Raw genomic sequence first — 18,961 nt, 5'->3', positions numbered from 1 at the left:
TACACGTCAGACATAGAAGGGAGATCGAGTCCCCAATAGTCGATCAAACTGAAACTACTCTAGAACAGTACCAAGACTTTAATAAAGGCTTTTTCTTCTTTATAGGACCTGTCCAGAATAGTAAGTTAATCCGTAGGTTAACCAGAACCCTTGAAGCAGTAGTGAATGAGACTACTTCTGCTCTAGGTAACTTAACTGAAGAGCAATCTGCTATGAGATTTGTCGTGCTCCAAAATCGTCTCGTTCTTGACGTCATACTGGCCGATAGAGGAGGAGCATGTAGAGTCATCGGATCTAGTTGCTGCATTTTCATTCCTAATAACGCGCCGTCTGTTTATTCAGCTATAACCAGACTTCATAAAATTGCCCATCAGTTACACCAGAATCCAGGCACCTGGACATGGTCCGGTTGGCTCTGGAGTATTGTATCTGCCTGGGGATGGAAAGTATTGTCATTCCTAGGTATTGCAGTAATGATCATATTCAGTTGCTGCCTCTGTATACAATGTGGCCCTGCGATTTGCGGCATTTGTGCTACCTCTTGTATTCCTAGTCCTAAATCCTGTTCCAAGACAATTCGAGACGAGCAAATGATGCTATATGAAATGATAGATGGTATCATGAATGTAGATGTTTCCTGATGGAAACGTAGGGCACAAGGAGGGAATGTGGAAAAGTAAATTTTGCCATGTTGTATGTGCCTACGTGTTCCCCATGTTATGTTATATGTGCATGATCGATATGCATGTATCCCCTCTGACCGATTAAAGACGCAATTACAGTTGTGTCCATCTCTAGTATGCCAGTTTTCAGCCTTCGTGAATACAACGAATATCAGGCCTATGTAAAGCTACGTTGCCACGTTTCACAGTGTGCACGTTAATTCATTGAATTATCCCCGTTTCTAGGCCTCAAAAGGGCCCGGACTCAGATTCAGCTCCTGTTTCCTGAACCCTCTCCGAGGAGCGATACAGCCCCCACCTGTATCCCTGACCCTTAGCCTACTTCTTGCCACGCAGTGCCCGGCTCGGCCTGGCTCTGCCTCCCAGTCTGCCAAGAGTATGTTATGATTCGAGTTATCAGTCCAACCCTCCTTCTCTGCATTCCTAAGCTACTGAATCGCATCAATAGTTTCCGTCATGGTCTAGCCTTTGTGTCTCCATGTGAGAGAAATACTGTATTAATATTCATAGAATATTCCTCACACACGCACTACATATAGAATAATGCATGCACCAGTCTTAATGTCTGTTAGCCTTTGCCCTGATAACTTTTGGATTCTATCAACATGTACTCTAAACACTAGATACTAGATATGCTTGGGTACATGTCGCTCTGACACTCCAGACTTTAGTCTCCTCTTCTAGCGCAGAAGTCATAGCCCCCAGTTCTCCCTAGTAACACGTCATTGTCAGTTTGCGCGCACCACTAGGTTAGAGGTCCCAGCTGCTCAGGTAGCCCCCTCCATGTTTCCGCCCCTTTTATGACATATTCTGTTACGTTTACATCACATGTCTATGTATACGCCCTGTACACGCCTTCTTGTTACATCATGTTGCCCTTATCTTTCGCGACTGCTACAAACCCCGCCTACTGCTACGCCTACTATATTGAATGTAATGTATTCTGTTTAACTATAAATATTGTGCACTGTTATTAAAAGTTAGCCTATTCCTGCCCCCGGCAGCTGCCATCCTATTCCCGTACAGGCTGTCCTGTTCCTGTCCTTTATGCTTGATTAAAGCCTGTCAACTCCAGCTACCTCGAATCTTGACTCTTATTTATTGAGCTACCTGTTTATTGATTAGTCAAAAATAGATCCGGTAATTAATTATTTATTTACCACAGTTGGAGGAAATCAGAGCTATTTGTCCTTTCATGGAAGAAACCAACACCAAACTCCAAGTCCTAACAGATAATTGGTCGCAACTTGAGACAAGGGTATCCTCAGTTGAACAGTCTGTTACGTCTTTTAAAGAAACGTGCGCTAATGTATCCCATCTTCACTCTCAAGTGTCTACCCTCCAAAAACAGGTTGAGGACTTGGAAAATCGTAACCGACAAAACAATCTACGTATTTATGGTCTAGCAGAAGGTCTTGAAGGTTCTGACCCACTCACTTTATTCAAATCGTTCCTTCCTAAGCTGCTTCATCTACCAGAAGGTACAATCCTCAATATTCAACGTGCGCACCGATTAGGTCGTCTGCCTTCTCTCGCATCTTCTTCACAAAGGCTTCTTAGAGTACACAGATCTCCTGAAAGTTCTGGCAGCTGTTAAATCCTTCCCAAAAATGACATGGTCTGGCTCCTCTTTGTCTTTTGCTCAAGACTATGCTAAGGCCACTGCTAATCGGCGGAAGGCCTTTCTGAATATGAGAGATGAGCTTCACTCGATGGGGGCTAAATATGGCCTTTTCCATCCCTGTTTGTTTAAAGTTACTTACAACAATAGAACGACTACATATGAGGATTCACTGCGCCTGCAAAGTTTTATAGATGCATGCAAGACTTCTACCATGGATTCTTCTGGACCTTTTTCTTAGTTTACTGGTTGACCTCCAATGCAGCTCTTTTCTAAAAATGCTTATTGAATTTTGCTTCATATATTCCGCCAACAGCCTACACTTCTAGATAGTTGCTTCTTATGACTTGTTGCCATTACTTACTGTTATTTCTGTTATTTGTGTTTATTGTATGTTCCAGTTAATTATCCTAACTTAATGTTCTTTTCTTTTACCTCCACAGGATCTTTGTCCTTGTCTAATGATGTCTCCTTGGTTCCTCGTTCAGCCGACCTTGGATGTGTCGCCCATTCCATGTGGTTCCATCCCCCCTCCATGTCTACCTGTTCTTTTCCCATGTAGGTACGGTATTCCCCTGCATTTCTCCTCTATTTGTCACTATGTCCTTTTCTTTCTCTTTCTTCATAAATATTCTCCTTTGCTTGTTCATAGGTGCTGTTGATATTCTTTCCTTTGTGATATTTCTTATCAATGCTTCTTGTATTCCCGATTTGACTCTGTTTTCATATGCTTCTTCTTGTAATCTATCTTCTCCTGCAGAATTTGGTATGTTTTTGGATATCCCTTACTTCTCCTAACCTGTCATGTCGTTAAAGCTAGTTTCACGGAAAGTTAGACTTAATTCTCCTATAAAAAGGCAGAGAGTACTAACTCATTTGGCTAGGTTAAATGCTGACATAGTATTCCTGCAAGAGACTCATCTGACAGAAGAGGAGTCATTAAAATTAAAAAAAGGTTGGGTGGGAGACTTATTTTATTCCAGTGGAGATGGTGAACGTAATGGAGTTATGATGTTGTGTCGTAATCCCTTAATTTTAAATTCATCTCTCAAGACTCTGATACAGATGGCCGTTGGCTTAATGTTAAATTGATGCTCAAGGATGTTCCGGTCTCTTTTTTCATTGTTTATGCCCCAACAGGTGCTGAAATAGGCCCTATCATATTATCTGACCACGCTCCTGTTCTGATTGATGTGGACATTTTACCCAAATCCAACGCTCCTAGAAGATGGCGTTTTAACAACACCTTGCTTTTAGATCCAGAATGTTTTTCTTCATTCAAAACTTTTTTTAATGAATACTTTCTCCTAAATCATACTGACTCCCTGCCTTTTTCAACTATTTGGGATGCTTTTAATGCCTCCGCTAGGGATATTATTATATCATATGTGTCAAGGAAGCGTACTATTGCTCGCAATCGTACCCGTGTTTTATTTCAAGACATTAAGAGACTGGAGCATTCTTTTTAGACTTCCAGCTCTGGAGATGTTCTTAATACTCTTATTAATGCAAAGTTACAGTTTAATAAGGAATCAACAGACAATGCCTCATTATATTTATTAAAATCTAGTACGAAATGTTATGGTGGTAGAAATAAGGCAGGAAAACTCTTAGCAAATTATTTAAAAACAAAAAAAAAATGAATATTGATGCTATTTATGATGATAATTGTATCTTAAAGTTTAAGGACTTGGAAATTTTAGATGAGTTTGCTTTATTTAAAAAAAAAAAAACTATATTCGTCTGAAACGAATTCCACAGACCACTCACTCTCACAGTTCTTTTCACTCATACAACAAACCCAACAGTGTTCTGCTGACCTATCACTACTGGAAACTTCGATAATGCAACAAGAACTCTTAATTGCACTCCAACATTTGAAAAAAGACAAGGCTCCTGGGCCAGATGGTTTTACTGTTGAGTTTTTTCTTCATTTCTCCAATTTATTAATGCCCAAACTGCACCTTTTAATTGATTCTTTTCAATCCTTAGGGAAGTCTGGCGGTACCTTCTCAGATGCCCACATATGTTTGATTCCTAAAGAAGGGAAAGATCTGAAGTATTGTGAGAATTTTAGACTAATTTCACTTGTTAATATCGATTATGAGATTTTTTCTAAATTATTAGCTCTTTGTTTGAACTCCTATCTTCCCAAGTTATTAGGTAGGGAACAGTCTGGCTTCATGAAAGGTCGTGTTATACAAGACAACACCAGACTTTTTTTCAATATTTTATCCACGGCATCGCATTTGAAACATCCCCTTGCAGATATAGCACTTGATGCTGAAAAAGCATTTGATAGAGTAGAGTGGCGCAATTTATTTTACACCCTCAAATGGTTAGGATTTGGTCCCAATTTCATTTCCTTAATCTCCCTTTTATATTCGAATCCACGTGCTGCTGTCTGTGCTTATGAGTTAATGTCCTTCTTTGACCTTGGTAGAGGGGTGCGTCGGGGATGTCCTTTATCCCCTTTTCTTTTTAATTTGACCCTCGAACCCTTCCTTTCAAGAATTCGTCAAAATGCGCACATACGTGTCTTTCAGACCCCTACAACTATTGTCAAACTTGCAGCGTATGCTGATGATATCTTGCTTTTTATTTTGAACCCCACTGAGTCGATCCCAGCCTTTTTGGAAGAAATTCATTCTTTTTCATTAATATCAGGTTATAAATTAAATAGTGATAAATGTGAAATACTGCCCCACACTAAGTATACTTTTAAAGCTCATTTTATTTCCACTAATTTTACATGGAAATCGTCCTCTATTAAATATTTAGGCTTAAATTTTACAACGACAATAAAAGAGACTGTCACGCTGTGCTTAAATATTTGTATCCAAAAATTCCCTCTCCCACCCTCTCCTTCCCACTCCGTCTCCTTCCCACTCCGTCTGCCTCCCTCCCACTCCGTCTGCCTCCCTCTCTCCCACTCCGTCTCCCTCCGTCTCCCTACCTCCCTCTCCCTACCTCCCTCTCCGTCTCCCACCGCCTCTGTCTCCCACCCCCTCGGTCTCCCACCGCCTCTGTCTCCCACCCCCTCTGTCTCCCCCTCCCTCCGTCTCCCACCCCCTCGGTCTCCCACCGCCTCTGTCTCCCACCCCCTCTGTCTCCCCCTCCCTCCGTCTCCCTCCCTCCGTCTCCCTCCCTCCGTCTCCCTCCCTCCGTCTCCCTCCCTCCGTCTCCCTCCCTCCGTCTCCCTCCCTCCGTCTCCCTCCCTCCGTCTCCCTCCCTTTGTCCCTCGCTCCCTCCCTCCCTTTGTCCCTCGCTCTCTCCCTCCCTTTGTCCCTCGCTCTCTCCCTCTGTCCCTCGCTCTCTCCCTCCGACTCCTTCCCTCCGACTCCTTCCCTCCGACTCCTTCCCTCCGACTCCTTCCCTCCGACTCCTTCCCTCCGACTCCTTCCCTCCGACTCCTTCCCTCCGACTCCTTCCCTCCGACTCCTTCCCTCCGACTCCTTCCCTCCGACTCCTTCCCTCCGACTCCTTCCCTCCGACTCCTTCCCTCCGACTCCTTCCCTCCGACTCCTTCCGTCTCTCCCCCCTCACTCTCCCCCTCCCTCTGTCTCTCCCACTCCCTCCCCCCTCCCTCTCTCCATCCCTCTCTACCTCTCTGTCTCTCTGTCTCCCCTCCTCTCCCTCCCTCTGTCACCCTCTGTCTCCCACCCTATGTCTCCCACCCTCTCCCTCCCTCGGTCTCCCCCTGACTGCCTCTGTCTCCCTCTCTGTATCCCTCTCTCTGTCACCCTCCCTCTGTCCACCTCTATCTCCCTCCCTCCCTCTGTCATCCCACCCCATGCGTGTGTGCAGCCCTCAGCCCGGGCTGAGACAGCTTCACGGCGTGCACACACAGCCGCACCCGAGTACGTCACAGGTCTTTAAAAGACCAAAAAGCTTTGTTGTATTTCACCTCTTAGCACCCCTGCATCTCCACGCTGACGATCACTGGAATCCCCCGGTTCCCACAGAGCAGGGTCTCTCAGAGATGGGCTGCTGCAACCCGCAGTGTTGGCTCACTATTTAAATTCTCCGTCTCCCACCCTCTCCGTCTCCCTCCCTCTCAGTCTCCCTCCCTCTCCCTCCCTCTCAGTCTCCCTCTCTCTCAGTCGCCCTCCTTCCCTCTGCCTCCCACCTTCTCCGTCTCCCACCTTCTCCGTCTCCCACCCTCTCCGTCTCCCACCCTCTCCGTCTCCCTCCCTCCTTCTCCATCTCCCTCCCTCCTTCTCCGTCTCCCTCCCTGTCTCCCTCCCTTCCTCTCCGTCTCCCTCAGTCTCCCACCATCTCCATCTCCCACCCTCTCCGTCTCCCACCCTCTCCCTCTCCGTCTCCCACCCTCCCTCTCCGTCTCCCACCCTCCCTCTCTGTCTCCCTCTACGTCTCCCTCCCTGCCTCTCCGTCTCCCTCCCTCCCTCTCCGTCTCCCTCCCTCCCTCTCCGTCTCCCTCTCACCCTTTCCGTCTCCCTCTCACCCTTTCCGTCTCACCACCCTCTCCGTCTCACCACCCTCTCCGTCTCACCACCCTCTCCGTCTCACCACCCTCTCTGTCTCACCACCCTCTCTGTCTCACCACCCTCTCTGTCTCACCACCCTCTCCGTCTCAAACCCCCTTTGTCCCTCTCTCCCTCCGTCTCTCTCCCTCCCTCTGTCTCTCTCCCTCCCTCTGTCTCTCTCCCTCCCTCTGTCTCTCTCCCTCCCTCCGTCTCTCTCCCTCCCTCCGTCTCTCTCCCTCTGTCTCTCTCCCTCCCTCTGTCTCTCTCCCTCCCTCTGTCTCTCTCCCTCCCTCCCTCTGTCTCTCTCCCTCCCTCTGTCTCTCTCCCTCCCTCTGTCTCTCTCCCTCCCTCTGTCTCTCTCCCTCCCTCTGTCTCCCTCCCTCCCTCTGTCTCCCTCCCTCCCTCTGTCTCCCTCCCCCTCCCTCTGTCTCTCCCCCTCCCTCACTCCCTCTGTCTCCCTCCCTCTGTCTCTCCCCCTCCCTCTGTCTCTCCCCCTCCCTCTGTCTCTCCGCCTCACTGTCTCTCCGCCTCACTGTCTCTCCGTCTGTCTCCCTCCCTCCGTCTGTCTGTCTCCCTCCCTCCGTCTGTCTCCCTCTCTGCATCCCTCTCTGTCTCTCTCTCTCTGTTTCCCTTCCTCTCCCTCCCTCTGGCACCTTCTGTCTCCCACCCTCCATCTGTCTCCCCCTGTCTCCCCTGTCTCCCCCTGTCTCCCCCTGCCTCTCCCTGACTGCCTCTCCCTGACTGCCTCCCCCTGACTGCCTCCCCCTGACTGCCTCCCCCTCCCCCTGACTGCCTCTCCCTGATTGCCTCTGTCTCCCCCTGACTGCCTCTGTCTCCCCCTGACTGCCTCTGTCTCCCCCTGACTGCCTCTGTCTCCCCCTGACTGCCTCTGTCTCCCCCTGACTGCCTCTGTCTCCCCCTGACTGCCTCTGTCTCCCCCTGACTGCCTCTGTCTCCCCCTGACTGCCTCCCCCTGACTGCCTCCCCCTGACTGCCTCCCCCTGACTGCCTCTCCCTGACTGCCTCCCCCTGACTGCCTCTGCCTCCCCCTGACTGCCTCTGTCTCCCCCCGACTGCCTCTGTCTCCCCCTGACTGCCTCTGTCTCCCCCTGACTGCTTCCGTCTCACCCTGACTGCCTCTGTCTCACCCTGACTGCCTCTGTCTCACCCTGACTGCATCTGTCTCCCTCTCTGTATCCCTCTCTCTGTCACCCTCCCTCTGTCTCCCTCCCTCCCTCCCTCTCCGTCTTCCTCACCCTCCCTCTGTCATCCCACCCAGTGTGTGTGCAGCCCTCAGCCCAGGCTGAGACAGCTTCTCGGCGTGCACACACAGCCGCACCAGAGAACATCACAGGTCTTTAAAAGACCAAAAAGCATTGTTGGATTTCACCTCTTAGCACCCCTGCATCTCCACGCCGACAATCACTGGAATCCCCCAGCCCCCACAGAGCAGAGTCTCTCAGAGATGGGCTGCTGCAACCCGCAGTGTTTGCTCACTATTTAAATTTTATTTTAAAACACAGGTAGGATGTCTGCAAGGTCTGCGGGCCCCCAAGGAAGGCTCGCCGGGCCGCTGGCGGCCCGCGAGCCGTACTAGGAGTACCCATGTTCTGGACAATAGTATATGCTCTAGACATGGTCCCACACATACAATAATTTGTCATGGAGATGACAACACTGCATACATGCTATTCAGACGATGGCAGAGGCTGTGCACCTGGGAGTTATCAACTGCTTATCATCAGCCTGCTACCTTAAATTGTCACCATAATGGATGCTCTGCTACCTCTTCTCAATCTGGCCTGATAATACTTTAATACAACAAAGCAGATGCAATAACGTCCCTTGAGCATGTACAAAAGTTCAGAAGTAAGAGAAACATTTGACACAAAGAAGCGTGGTTATATTTTTTGTTGAAGGTCAATCAACTGCTATCAAGTCATTCACTAGTAAAACTTTTTCACGTTTGTTTTCTTTGTAGCATCTAAGGGGCTGATTACGATGTCGTTCGGGAAGGCTCCAGCATATGTAAACACCGGCAAGACCCGTATTTGGTCTTATTCCAAATCATCCAACAAACTTTTAAATCCTTATTTGTGATACAGTAAATGTTAAAATGAACATGGGGTGTGACCAAAGAAGTCAAAATGGACTAGGCTCATTCTGAATGAATGAGTGACCTGCAATGTTTTCTAGGAAGCAGGTCTTAATTAGAGTTAACGGGTAGAGCAAGAACTCTACAGATGGCAGGGAAAGGAAGAAATTAATTGTTATAGAGAGAACTGTGCATGTTATCAAGCCTTAGGTGGGAAGGGAAGATTATCCATATTTTAGGAACTGCTGTTGATTCTTCAGATGTGGGCATTTGGTAGCAGCGCACACTGAAAATGTAATCACCTCTAGTCTCTTCACTGTACGATTGGAAACCGAACCCAGAACTCAGTAACCAATGTATTCCTGAGCTAAATATAGAGGTTGCATGTTCAAAGAATGTATTTCATATTGCATGGCATTCGCGTTGAAACAATACATTCTTTTGGAGCCAAGGGTAGCTGTATGTACATTGGCAACAGCCCAAGAAGAAGAACAGATGGCCCTTGTTGGAATGTGGAGTTTGATTTTTGAGGCTAGGTAAAGAGTCACATATTGGTTATTTATAGAGAAGATCTTAAACTTTAAGCAGGTCCCAATTAGTAGTCAGAGTAAAAGAGAGCAGGCCGAGAAATTAAGTTCCTAAGATTTTAGATTTGCAGCCATTCCAATTCCTGTGTACTATAATCTTTGCCCATAAGTGACTTTGTTTTTTTTTATTTTTGGAAGGAGTTATTAGGAATGGAGTTGCAGTAGAAAAGACAAACCATTTCTTGATGTACCTAAAATTACTTTTCTGTCAATTCATAAGGGAAATTGAATAGTTTCACTATAGCTGGCATCTGGTAGTTACAGACCTTTATCAAATTGCCTGTTTGCCCAATGTAAAGTTCTCATAGAAAGCTTGCTGCTGATTTTGAGAGCATAACAGTGTTAATTAATTACTCAAATAAATTGCAGGCAGTGGTTGCCTTTTTAGTTGCATGTCTGCAATACATGGTCGTAGATTTTAATTCGTAATCTTTCAGTTTTAGGAAGCATAATTTTTTTTTTTTTTTATAAATCAGTGAGAAGACACTTCCACAGCAGTAACTGAGGCGAAGATCATCCTCAACATTAGCTGATTTTAGCTAAGAAGGCACGTTAAACACACAAGAAGCCATGGGTGGACTCCTTGCAAATAGGTTGAGTCACTCGCAATTGCCCGGATAGCAGTCCAACACTTTCTTTTTAACCCACAGTGCAACTTTGCACTAAGGAGTGCCTTAGGCAAAACAAGTGCTGACTCTGCCTGCTACTCATGGGAACAGTCCACACAGGAAACCCTAACTAGAGCAATTGCTAGTGGTTTAGACTACTTGCAAGAATTCTTTCTTGCACCTTTTATGTAAGATGACGCATCCCCAGCAGATAACTGGAAGGAAGTCATGTTTGCATATTAAGTCCTAAGGTGTGTATTAGATTCTGCACAAATGTAATATTTACACTGAATAGGAACAGAGAGCATTTCAAGAATCCCAAAAACAAAAGACTAAATTCACAAAAACCAACTTTACTCTCCTATGCCATTTACTTAGGAAGAAACAAAACCACTTAACTACTTAAGAGTTTATTCTATAACAGTTCGGTGGAGATCATGGCATGTGGAAGGATGCCGAAAAGCCAAGAGGAGTATGGAATTCGAAAAGCCAAGAGGGGTATGCAATTCTTGCAGCCCACACATTACATACTGTTTGGGGGAAAGGACAACAAGTTTATTCTGTCTACTTGATAAGTAGACCCAATTCCTTTCTCTGCCAATGTGTGTGTATAATTAAGTTGTGGGAAAGAGAATTATTTCCGCTTAGACAAGATTTGCAACCACATCTAAAAGCACAAATGTGTATATATTGTTCAATAAGGCAACGCCTTTACTATTAGGGTGGGCATACTATGGAAATACATTGAGCTGTATGCTCAGCTTGCATTAGTGACAGTGATTCCAATACTAAAACATGCCTGCACTTTTGAAACATTTAGCAATTAGTGGTTACTTATAATGCTCCAAAAATGTCACTTGATTAAATGCAAATACGTGTAGGAGAATGGAAGCAGGATGTGTTTGTTTTCAATATAAAAATGTACCCAAACAACATTTGCTAGCTGGAAAATACAATTCACAGATAATGTTGATATCATGCAAGTTTAAAGATAATTTTAACAGTTAATAAAACACATTTGATACATGCAAGAATTTGAAAAACTAACCAACGGATAGTCATTAAGAGCAACAGTGTGGGACACATTTAAAAAAAAACATCGGGCCTAATTCATAAGCAAGATCACAAAAGTGCACCCCCAGATTTAACTTTTAAGAATTAACAAGATTACATGAGTAGAGCTGGAAATCACACTCCTAGGGAATCCCTGTAAATTCCATGCCAGCTTGAGCAAATAGATGGGAAACTCATTTCCCAACAACTCCACCTTCTTTTTGGAGGACGAGATCTCCTGCTACCCTGAAAAAAAAATTCCCTGCCCATGTGCACTGTAGGTTTCTAACCGAGAAATAGTGAATGCCAATAAACATGTATAAACCCACAAGACATTCCAGTCCTAAAATCACTTCCTCCTTGCAAGTAGATTTGCTTACACAAAAAACCTTGTGAGAAAACCTTTATATGAAGACAAAACTGTCCGGAAAGGCATGCCACACTTACATATGCATATATCTCAAAGAATCGGTCCCATAGCATCTCGATTCTGACAAGACCTTGCAGAGTTTATCTTCTTGCAAATTGTAAACCATTTATTGATCTAGTCTTTGGTATATGTCCCAATTTTGGAACAAAGTGAACTGAAACGCAATGAGAGGAATTGATTTGCCCAATAATTACTCAGTGTTTCTACTACAAAAGGGATGTGCATGGCTGCAAGACCGTTATTCTCAAAGGTGTTCATTCTTGAATTGCAAACATCTTTACTAACAAAGGCTGAATTAAGCTGTTTTGTGATATCTGTAATTACTAGTATGAATGCACAACTACATTGCTAGTGTACTAGTAATTTACTTAATGTAAGGGATTAATGTAGCTTTATCTGCATTTTCTGTAAAGCTCCCTAACATCCTGCAGGATTACGTGTAAGCTCTAAATGAATAAAATATAAATATATTGACCTTCTGTAAAAAAAAATTGAAAAAGGCAGAATTAAACAATATGGTCAAGAGGAGGCAGGCAAACTGCTAAGTGATCTAGGTTATTCTCCGCAGTTGACAACCTAGGCACAGGACAACAACTATAATATGGGTTGATTACAGTAACATTTAGTGAGGCAAGTGAATTCTTAAAAGTAAATTTGCCAAGCATTACACAAGATGCTTCCCCAGAAACTAAAGTAAGAGAGCAATTGTAAAGTTAGAACAATGGTTTATTCTAAACCCATCACAACAAAAGCACTGTCATATTCAACGCCCTACTGGGATGATTAACTTGCCCATAACAGATGCTGTTTATAAAACAAGTGTGTGAATATAAAAACATCTGACAGAAATAGAATACTAGTACGTCCAGGGAGTCTGAAAATCAGGATCTAACAGTAAGATACTGATTTTCTAGCGCCGTGGAAAGAAGATGTATGGAACGAAGTCACTGCTGTTGAGAGATAAACATTTACCTATTGGATTTGAAATTACTTCCATACACATGGACTAGTACATTAAAGATTCAATTTGGTATACTTGGCCCTAATGAAGAAACGAGGTAGTCGTGAAACACGTGTTGGCCTGCTTTTATGTGTTATAGGAATTCAAAATAAAAATAATTAACTTTTTCATACTTGGAGAGATTTGTGGGACATCACGGATATTAACATTTTGAATGAAGTACTAGGTTGGGCATACCTAATGAAAAAAAAACGTTACCCATTGGTTAGGTGGGGACATTAACGGGTACATACAGTTTTTGATATAATCAGGAATGTGGCATCTTCAGACCCTTGCTAAAAACCAAATTCTGACATAACATGAACAATAACATAAGCAAAAAGGGTATTGTCAGAGCTTAGATATGGGAACTCAGGCATAATGTGACACCTACCTGCATGGCAACACATGGGACAAGTGAATTGTTATACTGGGCAAGCAGATTTATGAAGCATTTCATCCCTTGGACAAGTAGATATTTTAGAAAATTCTGCACTCTGGCCCTAAAAAGGTGGTATCAAGGTGTTTGGGTCATGTTCAGGTCTGAAGCACGGAATCCACAATATTTAAAAATATTAGGAAATAGAAATGGCTTTCAAACAGAGCTGGATCTAGCCATTTTTTCTAGCATTAGTATAATACTGGCCATTTATAATGAGCTGAGCACTGGCTGATAGCCCCTGCAGATTTGAACCCTAGCATTACACACATCTTACCTGCATTAGACAAAACACTTTCAAGTGCACAGAGAAAAAATACTTTTCTAATCTACAGTAGTATACACCAAAACAACAATTACTACCAATCCTTGTATCAAATTGAAAATTGTTGAAGTGGATTTTATAAGAAGTATAAGAGGGAGCAGTAGGTTGTCAGATAAAACTTAGCATACTTGGACGGTGAGTAATTAAGTGGGGAAAGTACGGTCCTCTACTACGGGATGTGAAGTAAACCTTTAATGCTCAGCTCGGATAGTAAAGGAGGTGAGGATTAAAGATGGAAGTTGACTATCCTCGGTTGCATCTTCGGTTCCCATTAGCCATGTACCATTCTATTGGTATTTAAGAACAAGAAGGCTTGTCCACGTATTTGGATTCAAAAAATGGAAGTGCATAGTTTTACAATGATTTGTGATGTCTAGATTGGGTCAAACCTTTCATATGGTAGGTTACTGGGTATGGGGAGATAATCATTAATCACTTGATCGCTAATAAAAGGGTTAGAAAAGAAAGCAGGGAGATTACTGCCTCATCTCAAACATCCTGTGATTCTTGGCAAATCACTTAATCTCCCCGTGCCTAACGAAAACGAATGTGTGTCCTCATGTAACGTAACTGGTGCTATGTAAAGCGCTCTGATACCAGATTTGGGTCAATTTCGCGCTATATAAAACTCTGCAAAAAAAATTAGACAGGATGAGTCAGTGAGTGGTGAGATCATTAGTAGCAAAATTGATCTCACTGTGCAAAGAGTGTCACTTCGTTCCTTACCTGGGATGGGACCTGCAAACCTACTCCAAACTCTTGCTACTACTTCTTCATCCACCCTTCCTCCAAGCACACTAAGTTGCCCAATGATGACCTTCGCCGCATGAGTCCTAGATCTTCCCACATCATCTTCACCATCTGTATTCTCTGGCTCAACTGACAGCGTGATCATGTGGTAGTGACTAAACCCTCAAAGCTAGTTTTAAAGCCACAGCTTGCAGAATCTGTAGCACTGGGCAACTCACAGTGGTTATATTCATGTGAATCCTCAGGGGCGAAGAGCATGATTGAAGTCTGCCTGGACAAAATAGCAGCCCTTCTGCAGGCACAATTATACCTTATATTGCACAGATTGGACACCATTGAGCAATCAATGACAAACTTGAAAAGCACGTGGGACTCTTCTCTCCAGGAACCCGGAATTCCTCTCACCGCAAGGTTAAGTGGGAGGGAGGACCCCACAGCGCAACAAGTAAAATCATCGAGGTCTAAGCTAGGCTCTGTAGCCCATACACCCCCTGATCCCTCACTTGAACCAGTCAGGCTGGATTCAAATAGCTCGAACTCTAAGTGAAACCAACAGTGTTGCAGCCCTAAACCTAGAAACTCTCCCCAAAATGAGGATGCGGCTAATTATAACCCCTAGGCTTTGAATGATGATGGATGGGAAGGCTACTTTTCTTATTATTTTTTTTAATACTGTCAGTTAATAATCTACCTCCAGTGCCATGCCCTTACGTCACGTGACGGTCCTTACCACACCCCGCCACTGAGTTCGGACGAAAAGGGATCTCAGGCAGAACTATCTAACAAGACCTTCAATTGGCTAGGCTGCAACACAAATTTCCTGTTAGCTAATAATATTCTGCTAACTAGTAGGGCGGGTTGGATTGGTGCAGGCCCCCCCAAGGACAGGCAATGAAATGCATCATTATAAACTTCACATCACATTGTGTGGTCCAGCAACTTCACTGTGGCCAGGAGAATAAACAGTGGAGCAATACTAATATTGCTCTAGTACCCCTGGGATATTTTTACAAACCTACTGCCAAACTTGGGGGAGAGGGATTATGGGGTCATTCTAGGGTCACATGGATGAATATGATTAAAAATATTTGTATCCCAACATATAATCGCTGCAGTGCTGTAGCTGACATTGATTTACTTAATGGGATTAAGCTTGACTTATCTCAAGTAGAAAAATGTGTGAGTGATTGTTTGGACCAGCCTGAAGTTACCTCATTCAGCCAGGTTAATGAAAGAAATCTACCCCTGCCTAAAGACGGGGCTGCACCAAAGTGTTCTGCTGACGTATGTGAGGTTAGGGCTAGGGTTGGTTCCGTTTTATCCACCATCCCAGATGGAGGATATGCATGTCTTGTAGAGTGCCATCCAGGCCCGACCAATAAATTGATATCCTGAAACATAGCAGGGCTATCATCTAAATTGCCATGCCCTATGTAGGGCTCGTTCATAGACATATATGATGTATGTCTATTGCAAGAAACCTGGCCAACTAGCCCTGTGTATCGTTCAGGGTTTACATCACAAAGTTGAAAGAAAATTCCATCAGGTAAAGGTAGACTAATAGGGGGATTTACAACTTGGGTCAAAACAACTATCATGTGGTGTGGAGTAAGTAGTGGTGGAGTTCCCAGACTTGCTGTGCATAGCTTTGTCCTTACCAGCCAAGGCAACACATTATATTTACAATGTTTACTGCAGGCCGTCCGGAAATTAAGTAGCATCCAGTGTAATTCATTTGCTATCTGCTCACATTGCTGAACTCACAATAAAGGCCGTTAAGATCATAGGTGGGACTTTAACTGCCAGTTTGAACCCCTTGACGCCCATGAAGGGTTTCCATCTATTGAGGAGGACTGATTATGGCTCATACCTGCACTAACAATGCAACCCATTCAAAACTGGTTCCCCCTGGCTTTCCAACTCAATTTACTGAGGTTGAACCTAGGACTGAAAAATATAACTGAGATAGCCAGTTTACGACCCCTTTTACTTTGGAGACGGTTGTGGGCAACACCCGAATTAAGACCCTACCAACAGGGGATGACAGATTTTGAGTCTACCAAAAGCAAGGAACCTCCAGTGCATTAGGCATGTGAGGTCAAAACTAACTGATATTATTGGACTAGAGCATTTGTGGACTGCCCCAGAAGGGCAGTCCGCAAATGTGGACTTTTTTTGTTTTACAAAGCAGAGATAGTTAGCAGTTGTTTCAAGTACGCAATTTAATTAACAAACAAGCTACTTGGTTTAGAAATGGCATGTTATTTATGTTCTCACTGCCTGTTCTATAGTTCTCTGCTGAGGAGCGCTGTCATTCTGTGCCCTGGCTTGAAGTAAAATTGTAGTCCTATTTTTGTGAAATTTCCCGATTTTTGGCTTTAAAATTCTAGTCACCCTACAGGAAGCTCTTTCTGTAATATAGATATGGAACCCTGTCACTTGCCTCATTCATTGCTAGCTGTGGTTCTTTAGCAAAAAAAAACAAGAAATGCTCCCTGCCCATTTTGCGTGACGTGGATCGAAACAATTGAACACGTTTTATCTGCTTGCCCCAGTTATTGTGGCATAAGAACTTCGTGGATTGCGAAGCTCTGCCGAAACCTTGGTGTTAGAGACTTCAGGGAAGCCCTTAGAATAATCAAATCTGATAATAGGCAAATTGTTGTTTTTTCAGTGTGGCGGTTTTTAATGGCCATGAGGATCAGACAATGAGCATTTTAAGACCATGCTATGTGCATACTATTGGCAGCTAATTCATGTATTGTTTGGGTTTCTTATATATTTTTTAATGCATTTTTAACTATACAGTAATGTATTAGCCCCAAAAAAATGTAATCATCTGATTTTCTCTTTTAATGATTATTCACGATTCTATTTGTACCTGTCCTTTGAGATCAAATATTTTGCCGAATAAAGTTTGCTTGCTAGCTAAATAATTGGGTTAGATTGATCCGTCAAAATGGTGAGTTAGGAACAGCATGTCACAATTTTTATGAGCAATTATATCAGGTACGTGGTGGTGCACATGTTCAGTGCGGATATATTTAATCACATTTTGAAAGGGATGAGACTACTTTATAGGAAACAGTCAGAGGTGGGTGTATTGTGAGTTAAAGTGGTACTGCGAATTGGATGACATGCAAAGCATTCCTTATGCAAGTCCGTATAGACGTGTGGAAGGGGCGGTGTAAGCCTCTATGGGCATAAGTATGTATCTCTTGCAGCAACAGAGACGTCTGAGTCGAAGTGGTAATAATGAAACAAAAGAAGTGTCTCAGGAAAGGTGATGTGTTTGGTCCCCGAGGAGCGGTGGGCGCTTTTTGTTGGCTTTCTGTTGTAACACACATGCAGGCTGACAGGGCAGAAAGCTCTCCTGGAAACACAATATTGACATTTTGGTGGCAATATGCAAGTTTGGACGAAGATCTAGAAACAACATTGACTGCAGAGGCGAGGGAGAGCGCGCAACAGGGGAGCAGCACACGGTACAGGTACACTCTCCTGCGTGGGAGCAGGGACGGGTATCACGGGCACTCACTTTCAAACTCCCGCTAATCTCAAAGACCGGTCACTCCGCGGGGTCCCCTTACCTCCGCCACCGTTGAAGTGGTGGTAGTCGTTGTACATCTCAGGTCTCCAGTAGCTTGCAGCCAAGCCCCGGCTCCAGCTCCGTTCCGAGCCTCCCCGCCTTCCCGGCAGCCAACGGCCCTGGCTCCCAGCCAGGCTGTGCGCGCCCCCCTACCCGTGCTCGTGCTGCCGCTGCCCACCCCGCGCCGCCCAGCTCTCAGCAGCCAACGATCCAGCACCAGCAGCAACCCCGAACGCCAGGCGGCAGCGCTGACAGCCCACAGCTGATTGGATAAACATCACGTGACTGCTCAGGCGTCACACAACTGGCTTTCTGGGAAGTGAAGTTTTTTATGCCCCACATTATTCAGTGCGGTTCTGTTTCTGATTGGTTAAAGTCGGCTTAGGATTCAGGAAACGGAAAGGAGGACCCGGGGGGGTGGTGTTGTTTGTTGTGGCATTGAACACAGACTGCAGGTGCACGCTATGGACTTGGTGTGGAAGCGAAAGTGGAAAAGTAACCTAAAATCGCGTAATCTCCTTTTGTTGCCCCTGCGTTTTGCCCCAGCTTTGGTGTCATTTCACTTTTCTCTGTTTAGATCTATCAGCAGGCCGTTTAGTAGGTGGGGTCCCGTTGCTGTTAATAGTTTCTTTGTGTAGGCGAATATGGATGTAATTCGTGACAGTCCCTGGGGATCTTGATTTGTTTGTCACACTTCGGCAACTATATCTCATCAGAGCCGTCTTCCTTTGCTTGGATATTGCCCAGAGCGTGCAGAAATGTGGTGCCCTAGGTGCTGAATAAAATAAGGGAGCAGGGAGGCCTTTTGTGTGCTAAATACAGCGGCGGCTGTCTCTGAATACAAACACCTTCACCACCCCCGGGACCCACCTCACCTACAGATTATCTCCATCATGCTGATACCTCTTCGTTTGTTGGGGGCTTGTTGATGTGTGTGTGTGTTACAGCAGGAGGTGAGAGGGAGCTGGGAAGGCAAGGATAAGGGGGTTGAGAGTGTTAAAGCAGCGCACGGATCAGTGTTCAAAGTGCATAAAAAAAAGTATGGGGACTGTGACGCTGGGCACAGTTTTTATATTGTTTTTTTTTAATGCAGATTTATATAGCACGAACTCGACCCTAAGGTATTGGAGCGCTTCACCTGAGCACCGGTTTCGTTACACAAGGACACATTCAGGCACGGGGCGATTAATTGATTTGCCCAGAATCACAGGATGTGGACGCGACCTGAGGCTCGTACCTTGTTTTCCAGCACCAAAGTCGGCAATCTAGCTGTCAGACCACATCCACAGTGGTG

The 18,961-nt window shown here is 44.7% G+C and overlaps 1 protein-coding gene across 3 annotated transcripts in view; it reads right to left on the bottom strand.

Moving 5' to 3' along the window:
- Positions 1 to 17,935, bottom strand: part of ENOX2 (ecto-NOX disulfide-thiol exchanger 2) — a 1,184,097-nt gene extending 1,166,162 nt beyond the window's left edge. For 2 of the 3 annotated variants that reach the window (XM_078688351.1, XM_078688354.1), the window contains exon 1: positions 17,669 to 17,935. In XM_078688351.1, the coding sequence (XP_078544477.1) occupies positions 17,669 to 17,705 (37 nt within the window). In that variant the 5' untranslated portion in view covers positions 17,706 to 17,935. The remainder of the gene's footprint in view (positions 1 to 17,668) is intronic. The other variant, XM_078688355.1, reaches the window with a different exon arrangement.
- Positions 17,936 to 18,961: the final 1,026 nt, after the last annotated feature.

The sequence above is a fragment of the Lissotriton helveticus genome, chromosome 4_1, assembly GCF_964261635.1.
Source record: "Lissotriton helveticus chromosome 4_1, aLisHel1.1, whole genome shotgun sequence".
NCBI lineage: Eukaryota > Metazoa > Chordata > Amphibia > Caudata > Salamandridae > Lissotriton > Lissotriton helveticus.
The sequence above is the reverse complement of the archived record's forward strand: the minus strand, read 5'-3'. Positions and strand labels throughout refer to the sequence as shown.